The sequence below is a fragment of the Dunckerocampus dactyliophorus genome, chromosome 13, assembly GCF_027744805.1.
Source record: "Dunckerocampus dactyliophorus isolate RoL2022-P2 chromosome 13, RoL_Ddac_1.1, whole genome shotgun sequence".
Classification (NCBI taxonomy): Eukaryota; Metazoa; Chordata; class Actinopteri; order Syngnathiformes; family Syngnathidae; genus Dunckerocampus; species Dunckerocampus dactyliophorus.
In genome coordinates this window covers 6206080-6226735 of record NC_072831.1, presented here as the reverse complement: position 1 = coordinate 6226735, position 20656 = coordinate 6206080, and the positions used below count along the sequence as shown (strand labels likewise).

At 41.2% G+C, this 20656-nt stretch overlaps 1 protein-coding gene across 3 annotated transcripts in view; it reads left to right on the top strand.

Moving 5' to 3' along the window:
• ak7b (adenylate kinase 7b) overlaps positions 1-18333 on the top strand; it is a 37792-nt gene extending 19459 nt beyond the window's left edge. For 2 of the 3 annotated variants that reach the window (XM_054796022.1, XM_054796020.1), the window contains exons 9-18: positions 332-409; positions 2325-2474; positions 4680-4808; positions 5756-5867; positions 8714-8842; positions 9754-9819; positions 13003-13200; positions 14209-14411; positions 17979-18140; positions 18231-18333. In XM_054796022.1, coding sequence (XP_054651997.1) covers positions 332-409; positions 2325-2474; positions 4680-4808; positions 5756-5867; positions 8714-8842; positions 9754-9819; positions 13003-13200; positions 14209-14411; positions 17979-18140; positions 18231-18260 — 1257 coding nt within the window. In that variant the 3' untranslated portion in view covers positions 18261-18333. The remainder of the gene's footprint in view (positions 1-331; positions 410-2324; positions 2475-4679; positions 4809-5755; positions 5868-8713; positions 8843-9753; positions 9820-13002; positions 13201-14208; positions 14412-17978; positions 18141-18230) is intronic. The other variant, XM_054796023.1, reaches the window with a different exon arrangement.
• The last annotated feature ends 2323 nt before the right edge of the window (positions 18334-20656 follow it).

The window sequence follows — 20656 nt, the reverse complement described above, 5'->3', positions numbered from 1 at the left end:
CCACTGAAGCTTCTCTTCTGTTGGGAGATGATGCTGTCCATTGGATGATGCTGGTCACGTAGTTTTTATTTATTTTTATCCTATTTTCTTATTTTTCTTAACTCTCCTGTTTTGGTTTGTTTTATTTTGAAGTGATTACGTTTGTTAGGACGCTTTTGCAGAGCTGCTCGAAATATTAATTTCTTTTGGAGATGAATAAAGTAATACAAAAACACAATTGTTTCACACGCTGTTCAGGACCATTGGTATTGTCTTTAGATGTGATTGTAATGTTATGGCTGATCATTTACTTTTTGAGAGACAATGACATAACATTTGTGTTTTTCATTAGGCTATTGCCGTAGCACTTGGACCAGGGAAGATCCAGAAGAAGCCCTTTGAAGAGGCCTTCTTAGAACAGGAATTAAGTGTAGGTCACAACCAACATTCTAACATTTAAAGTAACTTTAAAAAGAAGGGAATTACCACCAGAGACCCACTATCCAACATCCACCATCCACCAGTACAAACCTAGAGTTTGTCAGAAGGTTATTACGTCACTGTTGGATGTGTGTGGTAACAGGAAGTGTGCTTGCATGAATTAACTTGAAGTTGTGCACCAACAAACATTAGCGCTCAGTAAGGTCAACAAAACTTACCCTCATGCATTCCCACATAGTATCAGCATTTGGCACCAAATATGAGGTGAAAGCAAAACGGGAAAAATACAGTATAGTAGTCTACAGTATCTGTGTAGCGTGGGAGAAAGTTCGCATTCGCACAATGGCGCGTTCAAGGACCGTCGAACAAAGTGGGACGGGTCGCTGCTCGCAACAAACACCATAACCATGCCAAAACCATAGAATTTGTAACTGTATATTATTTAAAAGATAAAATAATTGCCCATATTTCCAAAATTATATGTATTTAAATACAATCTGAGTTATTATAGTTATTTACACAAGTTTTTTATTTTTTTCATTGCACCTGAAAGTTTTCAACCGCCCGGTTGTTGGGGAGCCCTGGTATCAGACGTTTAAAGCTGCCTATTGTGTGGGTATTATGTTTTTTAAGATATGATATACCTACATTAGATGTTGCATTCACCTGTAGACTTTTACAAGTGTACTTTGTATACAGAGAGAGTAATTGTATTCCCTCTTTGTTTTTTCATCATTGTACACTGTTAAGCTCGGCCGTAGGCCGCCAGTGTGGAATCCAAAATGCAGAGTTTCGTGTAACAAAAAGTTTAATACAAAAAAATAGTCAAAGATAGAACAAAGATAGAAAAATACAAAACACAAAATTCTAAGTTCAACTAAAATACATCCTGACCTAGTCACGGGTAATACTAACAAAAAACACCGCAAGGTACGGGAAACGAGGCATGGAAAAAATACAAGTAATAACTGAAAGAGCTGCTCACAAAAACTAGCAGAGAAGTACACTATAACAGAACCACTGCTGGAGAACGCCAAGCAGGGAACACGGGTAATTATAACTATACAGGTAAATCGACCAGAGAGCCAAAAAACACAGAGGAACAAGCATGCTGGAAGAAACATGTCACGGTGTGGCGGAAGGTACAATCTGGCACCAGTGTGAAGTTAGTGAGCCGCTTAAGTAGCTCCTCTAGATGGGGCACAGGTGTGGACAATTAGCTCATCAAGGTGGCTCTGAGGTGTGCTGCAACAGGAGACATATAGGTGACAGCATATAGATATAGATATAGATCATTGACCAAAAAGGGCAAACAAATATGGCTGACACCAAATTGGTGGGAAGAAAGTACAGTGGAACCAAATCCATTTTTCCCACATGAAATAATGTGAATCTAATTAATCCTATAATTAATTCCTTATTCTTTTTGGATTATGGTTTTACATGCAGAAAGCAATTCCAAATGCATATAAATACATATAAATGATGAATGAAATCGATAAATGAACATTTAAGGTTACTTTTGACATGATTTGTGACGTGACTGTTCCCAAAGACACAACATGGCAGCGAGGGCAACACGGACACCACCTTCCTGTTTTGTCATGAACTTTCTTGAATTCTATCGTGTTTCTCACCAAAAAAATGCCCCACAGTAGAGCCAAAGAAAGTTGCCAGTGCCAGCATTTGATAAAGAAGGTGAGAAACACTATAGTGGCAAAATTCCGGCGTAAATTTTCAACGTTAACCAGAAACACACTAACCGGGGCGGACGTGAACCGAGGTTCCATTGTCGAAAAATACTACACTATATTACAAATATAACACTTCTTGATAGACTGGTTGGTGATCGGTGTGTGTGTGTTCTGCTGCTTCTAATATTGCTTTTCATTTATTCTCAACAGATAATGGAAATTAATTTAATGAACATCAACCTTTGTATGGAGGCTGCACATCTGAAGGAACAGTTCTCTATCCGCTGGGTATGTGAGTTTGGCCTGGTGGAGAACATAGAACTTGTCGTGGAAGAGTTTCGACAGATCAGGGGACTGGTGGTATGTACTGGTTAGAACTACAACTGGTCAAACTACTGCTGCATCCCCATACACTTGCAGTCAGAGGTTTTCATACATATAATATTGGGCCTTATTTGGGCCTTTCTGCAATGATGTTCAAAACCATGAATTTGAGGCATTGGCACACACGGTTTGGATCGACCAAGACTCTGACCAATGGTAAAGTCCAAGGAACTCAGTGAAGATTTAAGAAGAATTGTAGAGCTTTACAAGTTAACCACCAAGTGTCAAGCCTGCCATGAACTAGAAACAGCTGGAACACCAGTGTCACTGAGAGGGTGCCGTCCAAGAGAGAGGCTCCTGCTCCGAAATCACCCCCTTTATGTTCCATGAAAATCTGTAGCTTCCTACATGGGCAAGCCAAATGCCTTCTGGACAAATGTTTTATGGCCACAGTGTTTTGGAAGTGTTTTGGGGAGTCGACATCAAGCTTTCAAACCTAAGGACACTACCAACTGTCAAGCACAGTGGTGGTAGCGTCATTCTCTGGGGCTGATGAGCAGCCAGTGGTACTGGTTCACTGCAGAAAGAGGATGGGATCATGAAAGCGGACTGCCTCCAAATTCTTAAAATTCCAATCAGTAGCAAAACTTGCTGAAACTCAGGGTACAATTACCCAAACACACATCAGAACCTTGCAGGTTTTAGAGTACATAAAGCAGGCAAGCATTAAGATTCTGGAATGACCTTCTGATAGGAACATTTGTGGACTGCATTTACAAGCTGAGTCAGTGGAAGTTAACCAACCAATTTAAATACACCAATTCTGCCAAAAGAATGGTCCAATATCCAAGCTAGATTTATGCCAGGATCTTGTTGAGGTGAAACTTGCTAATGAACATTTAACCAAATATTAGTCCAGCCTATGTATACCCTGTGTAGGTGAGAAAAAAATTCATTCCAAATAAATTCAGACCTGTGCACCCAAATCTTGAATTCCACACTGGAAAAAGAATTCAAATAAATCATTAAAAGCCCAAATTGAATACAGGTGGTCGTTGAGTTACAAACGTGATTTATTTAAAATGTGTAAGTCACAGGTAATAGAAGTTAACAGTTAAGTCACTCACACTGTACAGAGAATACATGAAGGTCATACAATATAGTAATAAAAACACAAGTACAAGTGTAACGCGCCCTGTTTCGCACCTGCCCGCACCGGGGCTCGAATACCGGACCTTCATAATGGGAGGCAGAAGGAGTGAGGTTTACCAACGTACACTTGCACAGCCTCACAGGCTGGCATCCGTTACACAAGAATTAAATGAATAAAAAAACACTACGCTGCTTAGTTATTACTGTCGCTTTCATACTGTAGGAGCGGATCCTTTAACATGCTCAAAGATACTCTCGCACACAACTTGGCAGTTACAGTACCTGTATATGTAGTGTTAAAAGTTTTGGGGATTTTTGAGCATCAACGAGACATCCTGACTTGAAAAGATGATCTACTAACAGGGTGCACCAAGGATTGCGTCTGTCAAATTATTATTTTGCGTGTTTGTCTTCATGTATAAGAAAGACTATAAGCAGATTAGCACAATGCACAAAATACAGGGAGGAGGAAATTTATCAAACCTTGAAACCGGTTTGCGCTTGGTGGTTTTGTGTCTATTTTTAGCGTGTTTTTAAGGCAGGTGCAAACCACAGCGTTACACAGACAGACGACAGCGAGAGAGAACCTTCCGAGCGCTTGTCATCGTATTTGACCTGTCAGAAATAAAAATAGTAAACATGTACCGTCTGTCCAGCGATGCTATATTCGAGCCACTGGAAGGGCTGATTTAGCGCAATAGTGTGGGTTGTAGTGTGGATTTTACTTGGCTATGCAGCTATCTCATGTGTAGGTAGATAATGCTGTACTGTATATCTACATTTTCCACATGTTCACGTGAATATCCTAACCTGTTGGTTCCGGTGATCAAGACTGGTGCTTGTGTGTCTCACCAAGCATTACACCAACAATACTGACACCTAGTGACCAGTGTAGAATACTACATTACGTTTTTGAATGTGTCTACTGAATGCCTTATATTTGTATTTTAGTCATTTATATGCTTGAAAATGCTTAATTTAGGCCAACTGTAATATGCAAGCTTAAACTGACAGTTGCTTTTATGCTGTTATTCCTTCTGCCTAAGTAGCAACAATTAGTCCATCTTAAACCTCTTGTTCTCTTCCCAGCCCGTTCGGATTTGTGTTCTGGGTCCCCCTGCAGTGGGGAAGAGCAGCCTGTCTCAACAGATTTGTGATCACTACAAGCTCCATCACATCCAACTGACTGAGGCAATCTCTGAGACAATCTCGCACCTGGTTAGACGGCTCTTTCAACACGATTTGTTGACTTTTTAAAACACTAAACACGACAGTACACAATAGGGATGTCCCAGCTGCCGATCCGCTGTAGTTTGAAGATCGGATTACATCGGGCCGATCCTGTTGCCGTGTCACGTTCGTAACAAAGGGCCATACACCAACATGCAATGTGCGGTAATGCGCCTAAATGCTGGCCAATCGACACCAGAAGAAGAAAACGCAACACCACCATGAAGACATGTCCGCAGGGTACCGTGGTGAAGTTAGTTTTGCTTTGGACGTTGGATATTCGTCTACGTAGCCACAGCGGTAGTTCCCCTCACTGTGCCCGGACTGCTGTGTCGTCGTGCCGGGAGCTCGCATGGAAAGTGGTGCTGTAACCGCTGGTTGTTTATACTAGGGGCCGTCAGTAAATTATTGTTGCGTTGAAGAGACTAGTTTGTTCAAAAAAAGTCATATATTCTAAATCACACCACAAATTGATCTATAACCATGTCAAATGATTAATCCAACCCTGAAAAGTATTTTGCACGCCTATTTTTTTCCAATTTGATCTTTTATTGGGTGGGGGACCTGACACACAGAGGTTTGTTACAAAAGCCAACAATACTTACTTAATTTACTTGCATAATAAACAAGTAAATTCAGCAATGCTTTGGTTGTATTATTTTTCATGCTATTTTCATAAACAGATTCAATTCCACAAATTCACGTTTGGAACAAAAGCTTATTATTATTGAAAAAAGAAATAAAAAGGATCCGCACCGGATCGGACCGACAAGACCACAATAAACGGATCGGATCGGAAGCCAAAAAAGGATCGGGACATCCCTTGTACACAATAAGGATTTATCTAAAATGTCATTTTGGAATGTTACTCTGTTGACGTAGTACCTCCATCCATCGTGTATTTAATCATGCTAACATCCTGTCTCCATCTGAAGGAACATATGGTGAGGACCACTATTTCAGTGGCAGAGAATGAGGAGTCACCATTAGCAATAGAGGCTCAGGAACTCCTCAATATTTTCAAGGAAAATCTGGAGCAGAATGGAGGTACAGACTCATGGTTCAATGTAACTTTTTATTGTAGTGTTCTACAGTATATTTGTTTAATAATTGTATACTCAAAATCAATCCAAAAGGATATTTAACCTCAAACTTGAACATTTAACAAAGGAAAAGTGAGTTTCGCATTTCAAAGGGGTACTGTACATCAAATTAAAATTAAAATTGTTTCCTCTGTTGCTTTCAATTAATTCTAGTAACCATTCTGGGTTTTTCTTTCTTTCATTCGGAAACTTTTACTTCAGAATGATTCTTAACCTCTCAGTTATGAATATTTTTACATTTCCGTAGTCATCCGTGAAAGCAGACCTATTATCTTTGTGTTTTATGCAAAATGAGATGTTCACACACATCAACTTTGACTTTGGAAAACACTGATCGACAATTTTGCCTCTTTTCTGATATACTGTACTCCTGACCAAACCACTGTTTGTGTTTGGTTCATATTGATTTGGTCCATCTAGGGCCTAACCGATTACTCGATTAATCGAAACAAACTTCAGATTAATCGACGAAGAAAATAATCGTTAGTTGCAGCCCTGATTTGTGTGATTTGTGTGTTTTATTTGGATAAAAATACTATAAACATAATCTGTATTTTTTTTTAAATGCGCAAAAAGTAATCAGTATTGTATCAGCCATCGCTCCTGAATACGCTCGTGCATGTCGTTGAACTGTGTGAGGAAACCAGAGTCCTGGGGCAAAGTCCACACAAGCACAGGGATCAGGTACAAACTCTATACAGAGAAGACAGACTGGATTCGAACCCAGAACTAGAACAGCTATGAGGCAGACCCAACCACATGTTCCACCATGCTGCATCTTTAAATTAAGGGCAGCACACTAACTGCTATCGCTAACATAATAATTGGAGAGAAAAAAAACGGAACACCTGACCATAACATGCAAATTCTCTACCTCCTTCCCAGACGCCAGAAAGGTGCCCACTTCTTCAGTATGCTTCCAATTTAAGCAAATTTTTGTTCATCTCATTTTCAAGAATAACGGTTAAATGAACTAAAATACAAATATAAGGCATTCGGAAGACACACAGAGGTGATAATATGTAGTACTCTGCTCTGGTCACTAGGTGTCAGTAATGTTAATGTAATGTTTGGTGTGACACACAAGCTCCACACTTGATCACCAGAACAACAGGCTTTTATTACAGCTTTGAATTATCTCACAACAGGCACAATAATCCCGAACACGGGCTGCTGCTGTGGCTGTAAACCACGCCAAGCTAAGACTCACCTCTGAACCCTGACGTCATTTCACGTCCCCCAATCAGCTCCCCGAGCAGGGTAACACGTTTACAGCAACACACGAGCATGACTCTTATTTATGTCCGACATAGCTTATTTTTATTATGTTTATTATAACTATATTGGCGACCAGTCCAGGGTGTACCCCGCCTGTCGCCCGAAGTCAGCTGGGATAGGCTCCAGCATGCCCCCGCGACCCTAATGAGGAAGAAGCGGTATAGAAAATGGATGGATGGATAACTATATTGGGTAATACGTGTGTAAAGATGATTTAAGGGGTGTTATTTCGTGTCTAGAGGGCTCTAATAAAGTTAAAATATAGTATTGAGAAGGTCGTAAACATGTTTTCTATGCTCTAACTACGAAAAGAACAACAAACGAGCAATAATTTTAAAGATAATGTACGTGGCATTGCATATCTAATATGGCACTACTGTACATTGATGAACGGAGGCACTGTCATGCACGACAAAGTCAGCTGCTGTTGCTTTTACATGCTTGGCCAAAATGCGCATGACAGTCAGTGAATTTTTTTTTAGATCTATTCGTGTTTGTGTGGACATAGCCATCGTTGGAGAATTTAGGATACCTCTCATATCGTCCCCCTATTAAAATATGGCCCAAGTCATATTTTCAAGTTTTTGGGAAAACTGACTCAGAGAAGTATCGCTTGTACTGAACTTTGCCATCAGGGTTAAATTGAAGAGCTCGCAAATCGTGTTCAGTTGGGTCTCCTGCTTTTTTGCCTGGTCTGATACTTGAGAAGTAAGATCCATTGGCTTTCATGATTTCATCATGTTTGACCAAGCAATCAAAAATGTTGACTTTGGCAAAAAATCAAATGGCCTAAGTCACACTCTTGACATCGTCCTGTAGGGCAGTGGTCCCCAACCTTTTTTGACCCACCGGCTTGTGTTCCCACAAATCTCCCACGGACCGGGGGGTTGTACATTATAGCGATCTAATTTATCTTATTTATTATGTATTGTGTAAAACTAAGACATGAATAACATCAAATTAAAAGCACAACATGAATGCCGACCCGCCATCCACCAGTTCAAGTTCCAGCCAAGTTTTTCCAGAGAGATGATTACATGGCTGTTTGACGTGTGTGGTAAAAGGCAGTGTGCTAGCGTGAATTAACTTGAGACAAATGTGCACATTAGCACTCAATAAGTCATCAAAACTTACCTTTATACATTCCCACATAGTATCAGCATTTGAGACCAAATATGAGGTGAAAGAAAAATGGTAAAAATACAGTAGTAGTCTATCTGTGATAAAGTTAGCACACGCACAATGGACATGCGTCAAGAGAGACGGATGTAACAGAGAGAATCCGGCCACTTTTCAAAATAAAACAAAAAACAAATGAAATAATGGAAATAATTTTTTCTGTCTGTGCGGCCCGGTACCAAATGATTTGACCAGAGATGGCCAGCATTATCCAGAGATGACTTAGGTCAAAAACTCATTTTTGTCAAAAAATGACCAAGACCGTTATTTTAATAGGGTGATGATATGATCCCCAATGTATTATCAGTGATATGTTCATGTTTTGCCTCTAAGGGATGTTGGATGACCATCTGTTGGTGAGGGTGGTGGTGGATAAGCTGATGACTAACCCCTGCAAAAACCAGGGCTTTGTTCTTGATGGATTTCCAAAGACATATAACCAAGCAAAAGAGGTTTTCCATGGTAAGAAAACTAAAGATGGTTACTGAATATTTGAATTGCTGGATTAGCACACACATTGTGTACATACAAGTAGTAGGGGTGTAACGGTACGCCATAATCACGGTTTGGTACGTACACCGGTTTTAAAGTCACAGAAAAAAACTGCTTGGCTTTTCTCCGAACTTCAACTAAGAATTCTCATAGTCAAATCTGATTTGTTAGATTTTGTCTACAGTCGAGTAATCGTCGATTGTTGTTTTGTTTTTTTAGAGCACAGCTAATGCGGATCCCTACAGATAAACAGATCTCATTTGTGACTTTTCCCACCTGAAAGAAAACGGCTAAAAAACTCAAGTAAACAAATAAACATGGTAGGTGTGCAACAACAGTACCTCTATTTATTTAGTGACACGGAACGCAAGACAAAAAAACGAAACACGTTCGCTTTCGGGAGGTGGGCATATCACACAACAGCAACGTGCACATAAAATAGGAACAACATGGCTTGAAAAACAACTTCCCGAAACTCTCAGTTAGCAGCCTAATTTCTTGGATTAAAATTCATAATGGGGCTTTGAAATGAAGTTGGCATAACAGCCTTACCCGTTTTCAATGATGCGCCATGTTGGTTCTTGTCGGGTGATGTCTAAGAAGTTGCACTTCACTTTCTTGGGTTCATCTTTAACCTTTTCAAAATACTTTTTAGTAGCCATTAGCCAAAGGCTGAACTGCGCTGTATTTGTTTGACGTGACGCACCACTTCCTGTCCCTCGCTTAATGTGTACTGTGTGGGAAATCGCTTCTGCACCTAACCCAAAGTTCCACACCGGAACATGTGCTTATACATGTACCGTTATACCCCTCGTACATATTATTCACTAATACACAGATTCACATGAACATGAATACATCTAAAATATTTATTTTCTTAGTTGAGGAACAGGAGTCAGAGGACAAAGCTTCTCCGGTTCCCTCGTACAACAAGAAGATCATGCCAGGTTTGACTGTCAAAAACTTTGAAATGATGTAGTTTGACTATAGCCCTGGAAGTAGGAATACAGTGTCCCCTCTATCGCGGCATGGTGGGAAGTTGAGTTCCTAGCTCTTCCCTCTCTCGTCGGTCTGCACCGCCCATTGTTTTCTGCCTCCTGATTGGCTGTGTAGACCATTGCCAATCAATCTCCTTCATGCAGTGCTGCCATGTCATCACTACCTTTCCTGCTTGCTAGCTTGTAAATGAATCTTCATTTCGTCTGCAGCAATATGTTTTTAAAAGGATACAAAAACGCTACTATAGGCGCCACGACGAAAAGGCACAGTCAAATGAGTAAAATATGCGTGAGTTACTTAATAATTTATTGTGTTGATCATTAAAATTCAAACGAAGGTCTGAACTTTTTTGAGAGTGTTTAAACAAGAGAGAAATGTGGTGAGGGGTGTTACAGCCTTGAAACATACTGTATATAATCTTTGTAAAAAAAATGAAGTTGGCTATTGCAGGCTATTTTGGGAACCTATCCCCCGCGATAAACGAGGGAACACTGTACACTCCTTATCAAAACTTTAAGACCAGCGAAAAAATTGCAAGAATTTACATTTGCACATTTGGAACTGAAGGAATTTCTAAGTAGAGCTTCAAAATGGAAAAAGAAGAATTGGGAGAGACACAAAACAATTTTTGACTACGCATTTGGCAAACAACTTGCTCCAGGTTGGTGAAGATGGCTTCACGGAGGGCATCCACTGTCTGGAAACGTCCCTTGCCATCCATCCCTAAATGTTCTCAATTGGATTTAGATCAGGAGAACGCACAGGATGCTCCAAAAGATTGAGGTTGTTCCTCTGGAAGAAGTCTTTTGTCAGGCAGGTATTGTGAACTGCAGTGCCGTGTGGAAAACATCTCAAGTGGGATCTCCTTATCCAGCCACTAACGTTGGAAGCCAGCAGGACCAGAGAATCAAACTTTCTTGCATGTTTGATGCTCTCATGCAAATTCCAAACAGGCAATTTTGTGTCGCTGAAGGAAATTAGGTGTTTGAAGCAGTGGCGGCTGCTGGTTATTCAAGGAGGGGAGGCTCCGCAGCTTCCGCTGTTTGTTGGGGAGAGAAACCGCAGAGTGACAGAAGAGAGTCGCCAAACATAATACTCGTCGTTTTTAGCAAAGACAATGGGCCTCATTCACGAAACGTTCTTACGCACAAATATGTTCTTAAAGCCTTCTTACGAAGATTTTTGGCATTTACGAAACGTGTTCTTAACTCACAGTTCTTAGATCTAAGAACGAATTCTCCGAACGCTCAGGAGGACTCTTACGCACAAGCAAAGCTTGCACTTTCAATGCGCAATCGCCCTCATGATGGATTTTGCAACCTGATCCCAAAAAATGTAGTGCAAATAAAATATCCCAACAATTATTTATCATCAAAACAACTAAAATATACTCCATGGATAAATATATATTCAAATACCAATTCATCAAAAAAAAAAAGGCTGGCTGGACATGCGCTGCGCAGAGAGAGAATGTAAAGGGACCATTAGATTTATTTGCTGAAAGCCACGAATATTTGATGTCCCGCTTCAGGCTTCAGGCTTCCCTCTCTGTTCTTGCAGGTGTGCAGGATCATCAGAATAACATCGCAATGAAACGTGGTGTGCCTATTGCGCACGTAGCACCCCCAGATAAGGACATGCGCCCCCAGCCACATCTTGAGCCAGAGCACGGGGCTGCTGTATTAATTAGGCAGCGTCTAATCAAATGTAACCACAGAAAAAATACATTGTCACACACAAACTATGTATTTTGACTTTATTTTTCCATCATGATTGTGTAAATATTTTCTAGAGTTTCCGAAATGGTTTGGTTTCAGATTGATGGCCCACCTCCCGTTTCCTCCAGATCCCTCCGGTGCAGTCCAATCTTTTTTTTTAGTCTATTTTAAGTCAAACCACTTCTTTTTAACCTCTGCGGTGGCGCGTTTCTCCGTGGAAACGGCATTTATGTTTCCTGCAATGGTGCTCCATGCCGACTCTTTTTGGATGGCCTGATGACCGGTGGATACACGTGAAAATAAGGTGGTCTTGTGTTCGCTCACTCCTTGTAAAAGCACCTCTATTTCAGTAGAATTGAAGTTTTTCTTTTGTTTGTTGTCCAGCTGCTCCTCAGTCTTGCCCTTGCGCGTTGCCATCTCCGCCTCCAGCTGCCTGTTGCGCACGGCACATTTTTTACCTTATATAGGAAATAATATGCGGTGACCTATGCAAATTAGGGCTCACATGCACGGGCGTCGCAGTTGGCATTCATCAACCTAAGAACACCGGTGGAACGATTATCCCTACGTGTCGTGAATGTGGCGCAGTTTCCAACCCGCACCTTCTTAAGTACACTTCTTAGTAAGACTTTTAAGAAGATGTTCGTGAATGAGGCCCAATGTCGCTGGGGAGCGGTAAAGTCTCCGGATCAGTTCAGAACAACGGAATGAAAAACTTGCAAAATGCTCCTGTGGAGGTTTATACTTCAAGATTGCAGATTCGACAAGGAAGCCATCAAGAGATCGTGACAGTGTGAATACCTGATAGAAAATGACATTGAATCAACATTTTTGCCAAGATTTTGACTTTTAAAGGCTGTGGTTTTAAGCTTCGGATTTGCTGATGAACAGCTAATTTCAGCTGAATGATTATTTGTAATAAGTTTCTTAGAGACTTCTGTCCCACTCCCATTTCTACTTTTTGCATTTGGAAGCTTGACTTAAAACCTCCCTAAGCCCCATCCATCCGTCTTCTATGCCGCTTATCCTCATCACGCGCTTATCTGCGGGTATGCTGGAGCCTATCCCAGTTGACTTTGGGTGAGAGGCGGGGTACACCCTGGACTGGTCGCCAGCCGATGGCAGGGCACATTTAAATTAACAACCATTCACACTCACATTCTCCTTAAGATCCAGCGGTGCAAAATGTAAATTCTTTTTATTATATTTTTAGAATGTGCCAACGGGCCAATAAAAAAAACTGCCGCGGGTGGCAAATGGCCCCCGTGTCGTGCTGTCACTCCCCTGACCTGTAGTGTGGTTGTTCAAGTACAAGTGGCTTTTGTTGGCATAGTTATTTATACAGGTGGTTATTGAAGCTGTATTACGGCGTCATGAGAGTTACTTATCATGGCTTTCTTGTGTGTCTTGCAGAGTTTGTTTTCTGCTTGGAAGCCTCAGATGCTTTTCTAAAAGAAAGGGTGATTAACCTCCCTGAGAAGTTGCTGCAGGAACACAAGTATGAGCAGGAGAACTTTCTGCAGATGTTAGTCAAGTACAGAGAGAAAAACATGGAAGAACAAACAGTTGTGAATTACTTTGAAGAGCACGGCATCACCCCTTTCATCACTGGTAATTCTTCTAGATATCAATATAACCATCAAGTCTATGTCCCTCTTCTGGTAAACTGAACTTTTGCTTTTGTCCTTTTAAACGTGGGGTGTCATAGGCCCACTTTGCTCAAAAATGACATGTCCTAAATTTTTGGAAAGGTTTGAATGGGCTGCATGTGCAAGTTATGTCCTCTTTTCCTGTCTTGTTTTAAGCATTGCTGTTTTTGTCTTGCACTTTTATTTTGGTCTCCCTGTGTCTTCGTGTTGCCGTTCACTTCCCTTTGCTTCCGACGAGGCAACTCGCTATCTTGGGAGGTGCACCTCGGCAAATTTTTATTTGGAAAATGTGGGCTTCTTGGAAAAGTGGATTTTTTTTTTTTAATGAATGTGGAAAATTGTTGTTAACAACAAACCTTAAGGATTTGAAGAACGAAAAGGCGTCACTTCGTAAAGAAATTGATGGGCTGGAAGGAAAAGTGGAAGCTTTAACGAAGCAAAATGATGAAAAGGATCACATTATATCGTGAATGACTTGCAGAGTGGATGATCTGGAGCAGTCGACGCGCATGAACAATGTAAATGTGACTGCGCTTCACATAACACGCAGGTTTTATGCCAGTGCAGCTGATAACGGAGGAGGACAAGATGTTGCTCCTACAGAGCAACAGGTGGCCAACTTTCTGCATTCAAAGGGCGTGGATGTGGATGTCAACAGCATGGGTACATGCAGCCCAATGCTTGGCAGGAATAACAACACACCCGTCATCATACAGTTCAACAACAGAAAGAACAATGTAGCATTGCTGAGGCAGAGAAGTAAGATGAAAGAAACTACATCAATGAGCATCTGACAAAACGCAATGCTGACGTCGCCAAGAAGGCACGAGACTTTGAAGGCACTTGTTTGTTTTTTTTGTTGTTTAATACAATGCCAACAAATGCTTTCTAGCTGAAAGGGCATACTGTAGTTCATAAGGTTGAATCTGTTTTCCTCTCTAACCTGCAGTCTATCCCGTCTATCCTACAGACATAACCGATGAGAAAGCACCTGACAGCCAACTGCTGATGCACAGTATCTGTGAAAGTGTGGGCCAGCCCAGAAACTATGGACTGAGCAGCCAGGAGGTACAAAAAGAGGGGAGGATCCATACAGGTACCCCCGACGAATTAGCAAGGGAACAGAAGGAGGTGGAAGATGCCCTGCAAAGATCTGCACATTGGGAGATGTGGGTAGGAGACTTTCCCTTAAATTATGCACACACTGCCAGTGATGTACAGAGTGGGGAGTTGGGATGTAGAATAGCCTTAAAAAAAAACATAATATTTTCATTGAAACCAGATAATTGTTTTTTTGGTGCTAGAGGACGGGTTTTTGAAGTACTGACACCCTTTTCCGTAATCAGACTGAGGCGTAGATGTACTTTGACGTTTACCCCCATACAGATTCATCAACAAACTAGAATATTGATGGTGGGTTTATTTTAACACAAAGAACAAAATATCCTGAAACACGACCGTTTAGTGGCAGAGGTCATATATTTCTTTTAGTTGGTCATCAGGATTGATTTTGGCGCCCTCTCTGTACAGATACAGTCCTAGCTGTTTTGAGGCTTTAGGCCACAAGTGTCAAACACAAGGCCCGGGGGCCAGATGTGGCCCGCCACATCATTTTATGCGGCCCGCAAAACCCTTGGAATAATGCATGTCAATAATGCACTTCACCTCTGCCCTTCTAAATGTATTTGATCCGTCATTTTGACAGAAAAATTGTACTGCATGCGGTTCTTCTAAACGTCAGTATTATCTAATCATGCAGCAAGATGTTCCAAGCATTTTTCAAAAACAAATACTTGAATGTCTGCCTGTCACCATGACATTCTCACTTCACTTCTCATTTTGAAGCAAGTTATCCATCAATTTGTTAGTAAAAATATAATAATCTAATGCATGGGCAACTGTGTAATAATACACTGCTCAAAAAAATTAGAGGAACACTTGGAAAACACATCAGATCTAAACTGGGGGAAAATGATCTTGAATATCTTTCCTGATAATAAGTGGGTGATGTATTAGTAACAAAATGATGCCACATAATTTGATAGAAATGAAAATGATCACCCAATAGAGGGGGGAAATCAAAGACACCCCAAAAATGAAAGTGAAAAAATGATGCAGCACACTGGTCCATTTTGCTAACATGTCATTGTAGCAACTCAAAATGATTCTCAGTAGTTTGTGTGGCCCCCACGTGCTTGTACGCATGCCTGACAACGTCGGGGCATGCTCCTAATGAGACTACGGATGGTGTCCTGGGGGATCTCCTCCCAGATCTGGACCAGGGCATCACCGCGGTACCTGGACGCATGGAGGAGATTCCAGGAGACAGGTAGTTACTCCAGGACAGCTGGACAGGGCCGTAGAAGGTCCTTCAACCCTCAGCAGGATCGGTATCTGCTCCTTTGTGCAAGGAGGAACAGGATGAGCACTGCCAGAGCCCTACAAAATGACCTCCAGCAGGCCACTGGTGTGAATGTTTGTGACCAAACAATCAGAAGCAGGCTCCATGAGGGTGGCCTGAGGGCCCGACATCCTGTAGTGGGCCCTTTGCTCCCTGCCCAGCACCGTAGAGCTCGATTGGCATTTGCCATAGACCACCAGAATTGGCAACTACACCACTGGTGCCCTGTGCTCTTCACTGATGAGAGCAAGTTCAACCTGAGCACATGCGACAGACGTGAAAGGGTCTGGAGATGCCGTGGAGAACGTTATGCTGCCTGCAACATCATTCAGCATGACCGGTTTGGTGGTGGGTCAGTGATGGTCTGGGGAGGCATATCCCTGGAAGGACGCACAGACCTCTCCAGGTTAGATAACGGCACCCTGACTGCTATTAGGTATCGGGATGAAATCCTTGGACCTATTGTCAGAACCTACGCTGGTGCAGTGGGACCTGGGTTCCTCCTGGTCTACGACAATGCCCGACCTCATGTGGCTAGTGTATGCAGGTAGTTCCTGGAGGATGAAGGAATTGATACCATTGACTGGCCCCCACGTTCACCTGACCTAAACCCAATAGAACACCTCTGGGACATTATGTTTAGGTCCATCCGGTGCCGCCAGGTTGCTCCTCAGACTGTCCAGGAGCTCATGGATGCCCTGGGGTGTCTTTGATTTCCCCCCTCTATAGGGTGATCATTTTCATTTCTATCAAATTATGTGGCATCGTTTTGTTACTAATACATCACCCACTTATTATCAGGAAAGATATTCAAGATCATTTTCCCCCCAGTTTAGATCTGATGTGTTTTCGAAGTGTTCCTCTAATTTTTTTGAGCAGTATATTATGAGGTTATATTCATATTTAGATTCATATATTGTGACAGTTACAAGTGGCCCTCTGAGGGCAGCCGTAACTGCGATGTGGCCCTCAATGAAAATGAATTTGACACCCCTGCTGTGCTGTGGGTGTCAGGGGGACTGGCCTTGAGTGGTTTTGGTCTTACTTGTCAGGGAGATGCCTTACTGTGGGACTTGGGGACTCCACCTTGTCCACATCCCCCTTGACTGTGGAGTCCCCCAGGGATCAATTCTATTTGCTCTATACCTGATCCCACTTAGTACAACATTTAGAAAGCATGGCATCTCCTATCACTTTTATGCAGATGACTGCCAGATTTCCTTAACTCTTACAAAAAATGACCATGCCCCCCCGACACCCCTTCTCAAGTGCTTAAGAGACGTCAAGGTCTGGTTGGCTCAAAATTCTTTCAAGCTCAGCGAGGGGAAGACAGAAGTTATCCTCCTGAGTAATAGCGACCAGGGGAGACCGGGCCTTTTCCGTACTTGGCCCAAAGCTGTGGAACACTCTCCCCCCTCATGTAAAAACGCCCCCCACAATTGAAAGCTTTAAGTCTCATCTTAAAACCCACTTTTATTCTCTGGATTTTAACTCGGCGTGAGTCGTGTGGTCCTCTGTGTCTTTTATTCTTTTTTTAGTTTTAATTGGTTTTATTTATTTTATTTTATTTTAATTTAATTTATTTTAGTTTTTTCTACCTACTTCTTGTATTTATTGCTTTTATTGTTTTTTACTTCTTGTTTTAAATATTTTACTGTTGTAAGTGTATTTTTTTTATTTGATCTTTTAGTTTTTACTGAATTATTTTTTACTTTTACTTTACTTTATTTATGGTTTTACGGTACTTGTCTGTGCAGCACTTTGGAAACAGTGTTTATAGAAATGGGCTATATAAATAATGTGGATTGGACTGAATGATAACAGAAAATAAGCCATTTAAATATGAAATAAAACCCTCTTGTTCTGGTGATCATGTCTGGTGCTTGTGTGTCTCACTGAACATTACAGTAACATCACTGACACCTAGTGGCCAGTGTATAATACTATATGTCACCCCAGTATCTTTTTTATGCAACTTCTGAATCCCTTATATTTGTATTGTAGTTAATTTACCCATTTTTCCAGCATTTGCTTGAATATGCACATTTGTTTGACGACTAATAAGTCATATTCAACCACTAAACCGCATGATGTATTAATTTACATATTGTTGAAAAACCGATATAGGGTGAAGCTGCGTAATTTGAAGCGCTAAGTGACGAAGGGCGATTGTATCTGTAAAGGGGACTGGACCAAAATCCCTCGTGAGATGTGTGCAACCCTGATGACCAGCTACAAAACATGTCTAAACGTTTTACCAAAAAAAAATGATGGACTGTTCATGTCTTTGTGGAGGGGATCATCAGCAATGAACCACATGCTTTGTATGTTTGTGTAAGACTAAGACTTTAGAGGAGAAAAGGCAGTGGGAAGTGCAGCAACTGGAGGTCCTGACTGTCCCGATGAAGAACTACTTGATGGACATGAACATCATGACCACGATGTCTCAGGGCTTGATTGCCTGCGGCTCAGCATGGCCTGAGGATCCCATAGACTTCCTGGTAAGAATGTGACGATGGGTTAAATCACCTAATGACAAGATTTTGACATTTATCCTTGATTGATTTAGTGCTTTTTTGGTGTCATTTCAGGCTGAGTATTTGCTGAAGAACAACCCCTGACACTTTTTGTGTTCACAGAGAAGGTAGACGCACTGAAAGCTATGGCATTGCCAGCCAAATAATCGGTGACTGATGGCCCTTGGCACCTTGAATCGACGGTGTCAACATTTTATTGCACATGTGATGACTTCATTAGCTTTTCGGGCAATAAAATGATCATTAATAAAGACAAAATCCCTCCCTGTCATCCATCCCCACCATTCCTAAAACCTCAATACTAAAAAAGCATTCATGATGCATTTTGAAACCGAAATGTACGAAAACCGATTCAATTTTTCCCATCGTAAATAAATCTAATTGATCCATGCCAGACACTCAAAAGTATGAACAAAAAATACATTTTATCGAGAATACAAACTATAGTTGGGCCGCACGGTGGTCTAGTGGTTAGCATGTTGGCCACGCAGTCAGGATATCGGGAAGATCTGGGTTCGAATCTCCGTTGGGCATCTCTGTGTGGTGTTTGCATGTTCTCTCCCTGTGCATGCGTGGGTTTTCACCTGGTACTCCGGTTTCCACATTCCAAAAACATGCATGTTAGTTTAATTGGCGACTCTAAATTGTCCATAGGTATGAATGTGAGTGTGAATGGTTGTTTGTCTATATGTGCCCTGCGATTGGCTGGCGACCAGTCCAGGGTGTACCCCACCTCTCGCCCAAAGTCAGCTGGGATAGGCTCCAGCATACCCCCGTCCCTAGTGAGGATAAGCGGCATAGAAAATGGATGGACAAAAGGATGGATGGACAAACTATAGTTTTACATAGCGAAAACGATGCGAAATCATTCTAAATGACAAATGGATGGAATTAGTGTCGATGCAGACTTCCCGTACATCCTGGCGAGATCCAATTCAATATACGGTCGTCCCTCGCAATATTGCAGTTTGATTATCGCTCCATCGCGTTTTTTTCTAAAATGAAGGAATAAATGATCGCTGTTTGGTGGTAGAATGTGGTTTATTATTAGTTAAATCATATTGAAGTACAGTACTCTGGTCACTAGGTGGTAGTAATGACACAAAACATTGAGACATTACATTACATTACCTTACCTTTACACTGCATGAAGTCAGCCATGGCATGTCCGACGTAAATGTAGCGTAAAAAAAAGTTCTCCCATTCCGTGTGGAAGTACAATTTTGGCTTTTTTGAGTTTAGAAGAAATAAATTCAAGGCTACCTGGTTAGCTCCCTAGCTAGCGGCCATCTCGAGTCCCTGCTGCATAAAAGCTGCGTAATGTGTTGTAAACAATGAATAACAGGAGTGCAAAGGTGACTGTAGGCATGTTATTTAATGTCTACAGGGCTCTAATAATGTTAAAAATTCTATTTAGAAAGTCAAACAGGTTTTCTATGCTATTAAATCGTGATTTCGGCTGCGAATGAGTCGGCTCAAGGATCCGGCTCTTTGACATGAACGACAGGAGCCGGTTCGTGTCGTTTGGGAGCCAATTGGGAGCCGATTAGTTTTTTCCTTGTCTTTTTTTTCTGTTAAAGGCGAATGTCATAGGTCAAGATGTGTGGCGGCGTCTCTGTGTCCACACTGAGCGGGGGGAGGGGCGGGGTTAAACACATGCTCTGGTGCTCTTAGAGCCGATTCGTTCGTGAGAAATTTGCATGAAGATATTGGACCTATTTTGACCTAATTTGTCTATTGAGATGGGTCTTTGTTTATATTTTATCATATAAAATTATGTTATAATATACTGTATTTTTGTAGGTGTTCATTGAGGGTTCAATAAATCCATTTTATTAATAATGATCATGTATTATTTACATTAGTCATTCATTTTACACAATACACATAATTTGGTCATAAATCAATTTAAGACAACAAAAACATCTTTTCACTAAATCTGTTTTTAGTGAGCCGAGCAAAAAGAACCGGGTCTCTAAAACGAGCTGGAATTTCCATCACAAAATACAAAAAGATTCCATTGTTAACATTGAATCCTTGGCAGGTTATTTATATAACAGTTAGCGAAATGATCTAAAGCGTGTGTGTGTGTGTGTGTGTGTGTGTGTGTGTGTGTGCAAACATAGAACTCATTATTATCATTATTATTCCTTCAGAGGTCAACATTTTGAGATGGAAAGATCAGTCTGCATTACTGCCCAACTGATCAGATTGTTGCTGATTTGATGACAAAGCTAGCAACACAGTACAAGTTTACAGTTTGGAAAAAGTATGTTTGGTCATTAATCATGCACGAGTGTAACGTATGTGATGTGGTCTGTTTGGTATTATTTTAAATGTGAGTGCAAGTGGGGATGTTAAGTTATATCAAGAGTTTGCTCTCATATGCTCTATGCTAGAGTGAGCAATACTAGGAAGTGTTGATGTGGGTTCAAACATGTTAATGTGTTGAATAAAGCATTATTGAAATATCTTAGAAC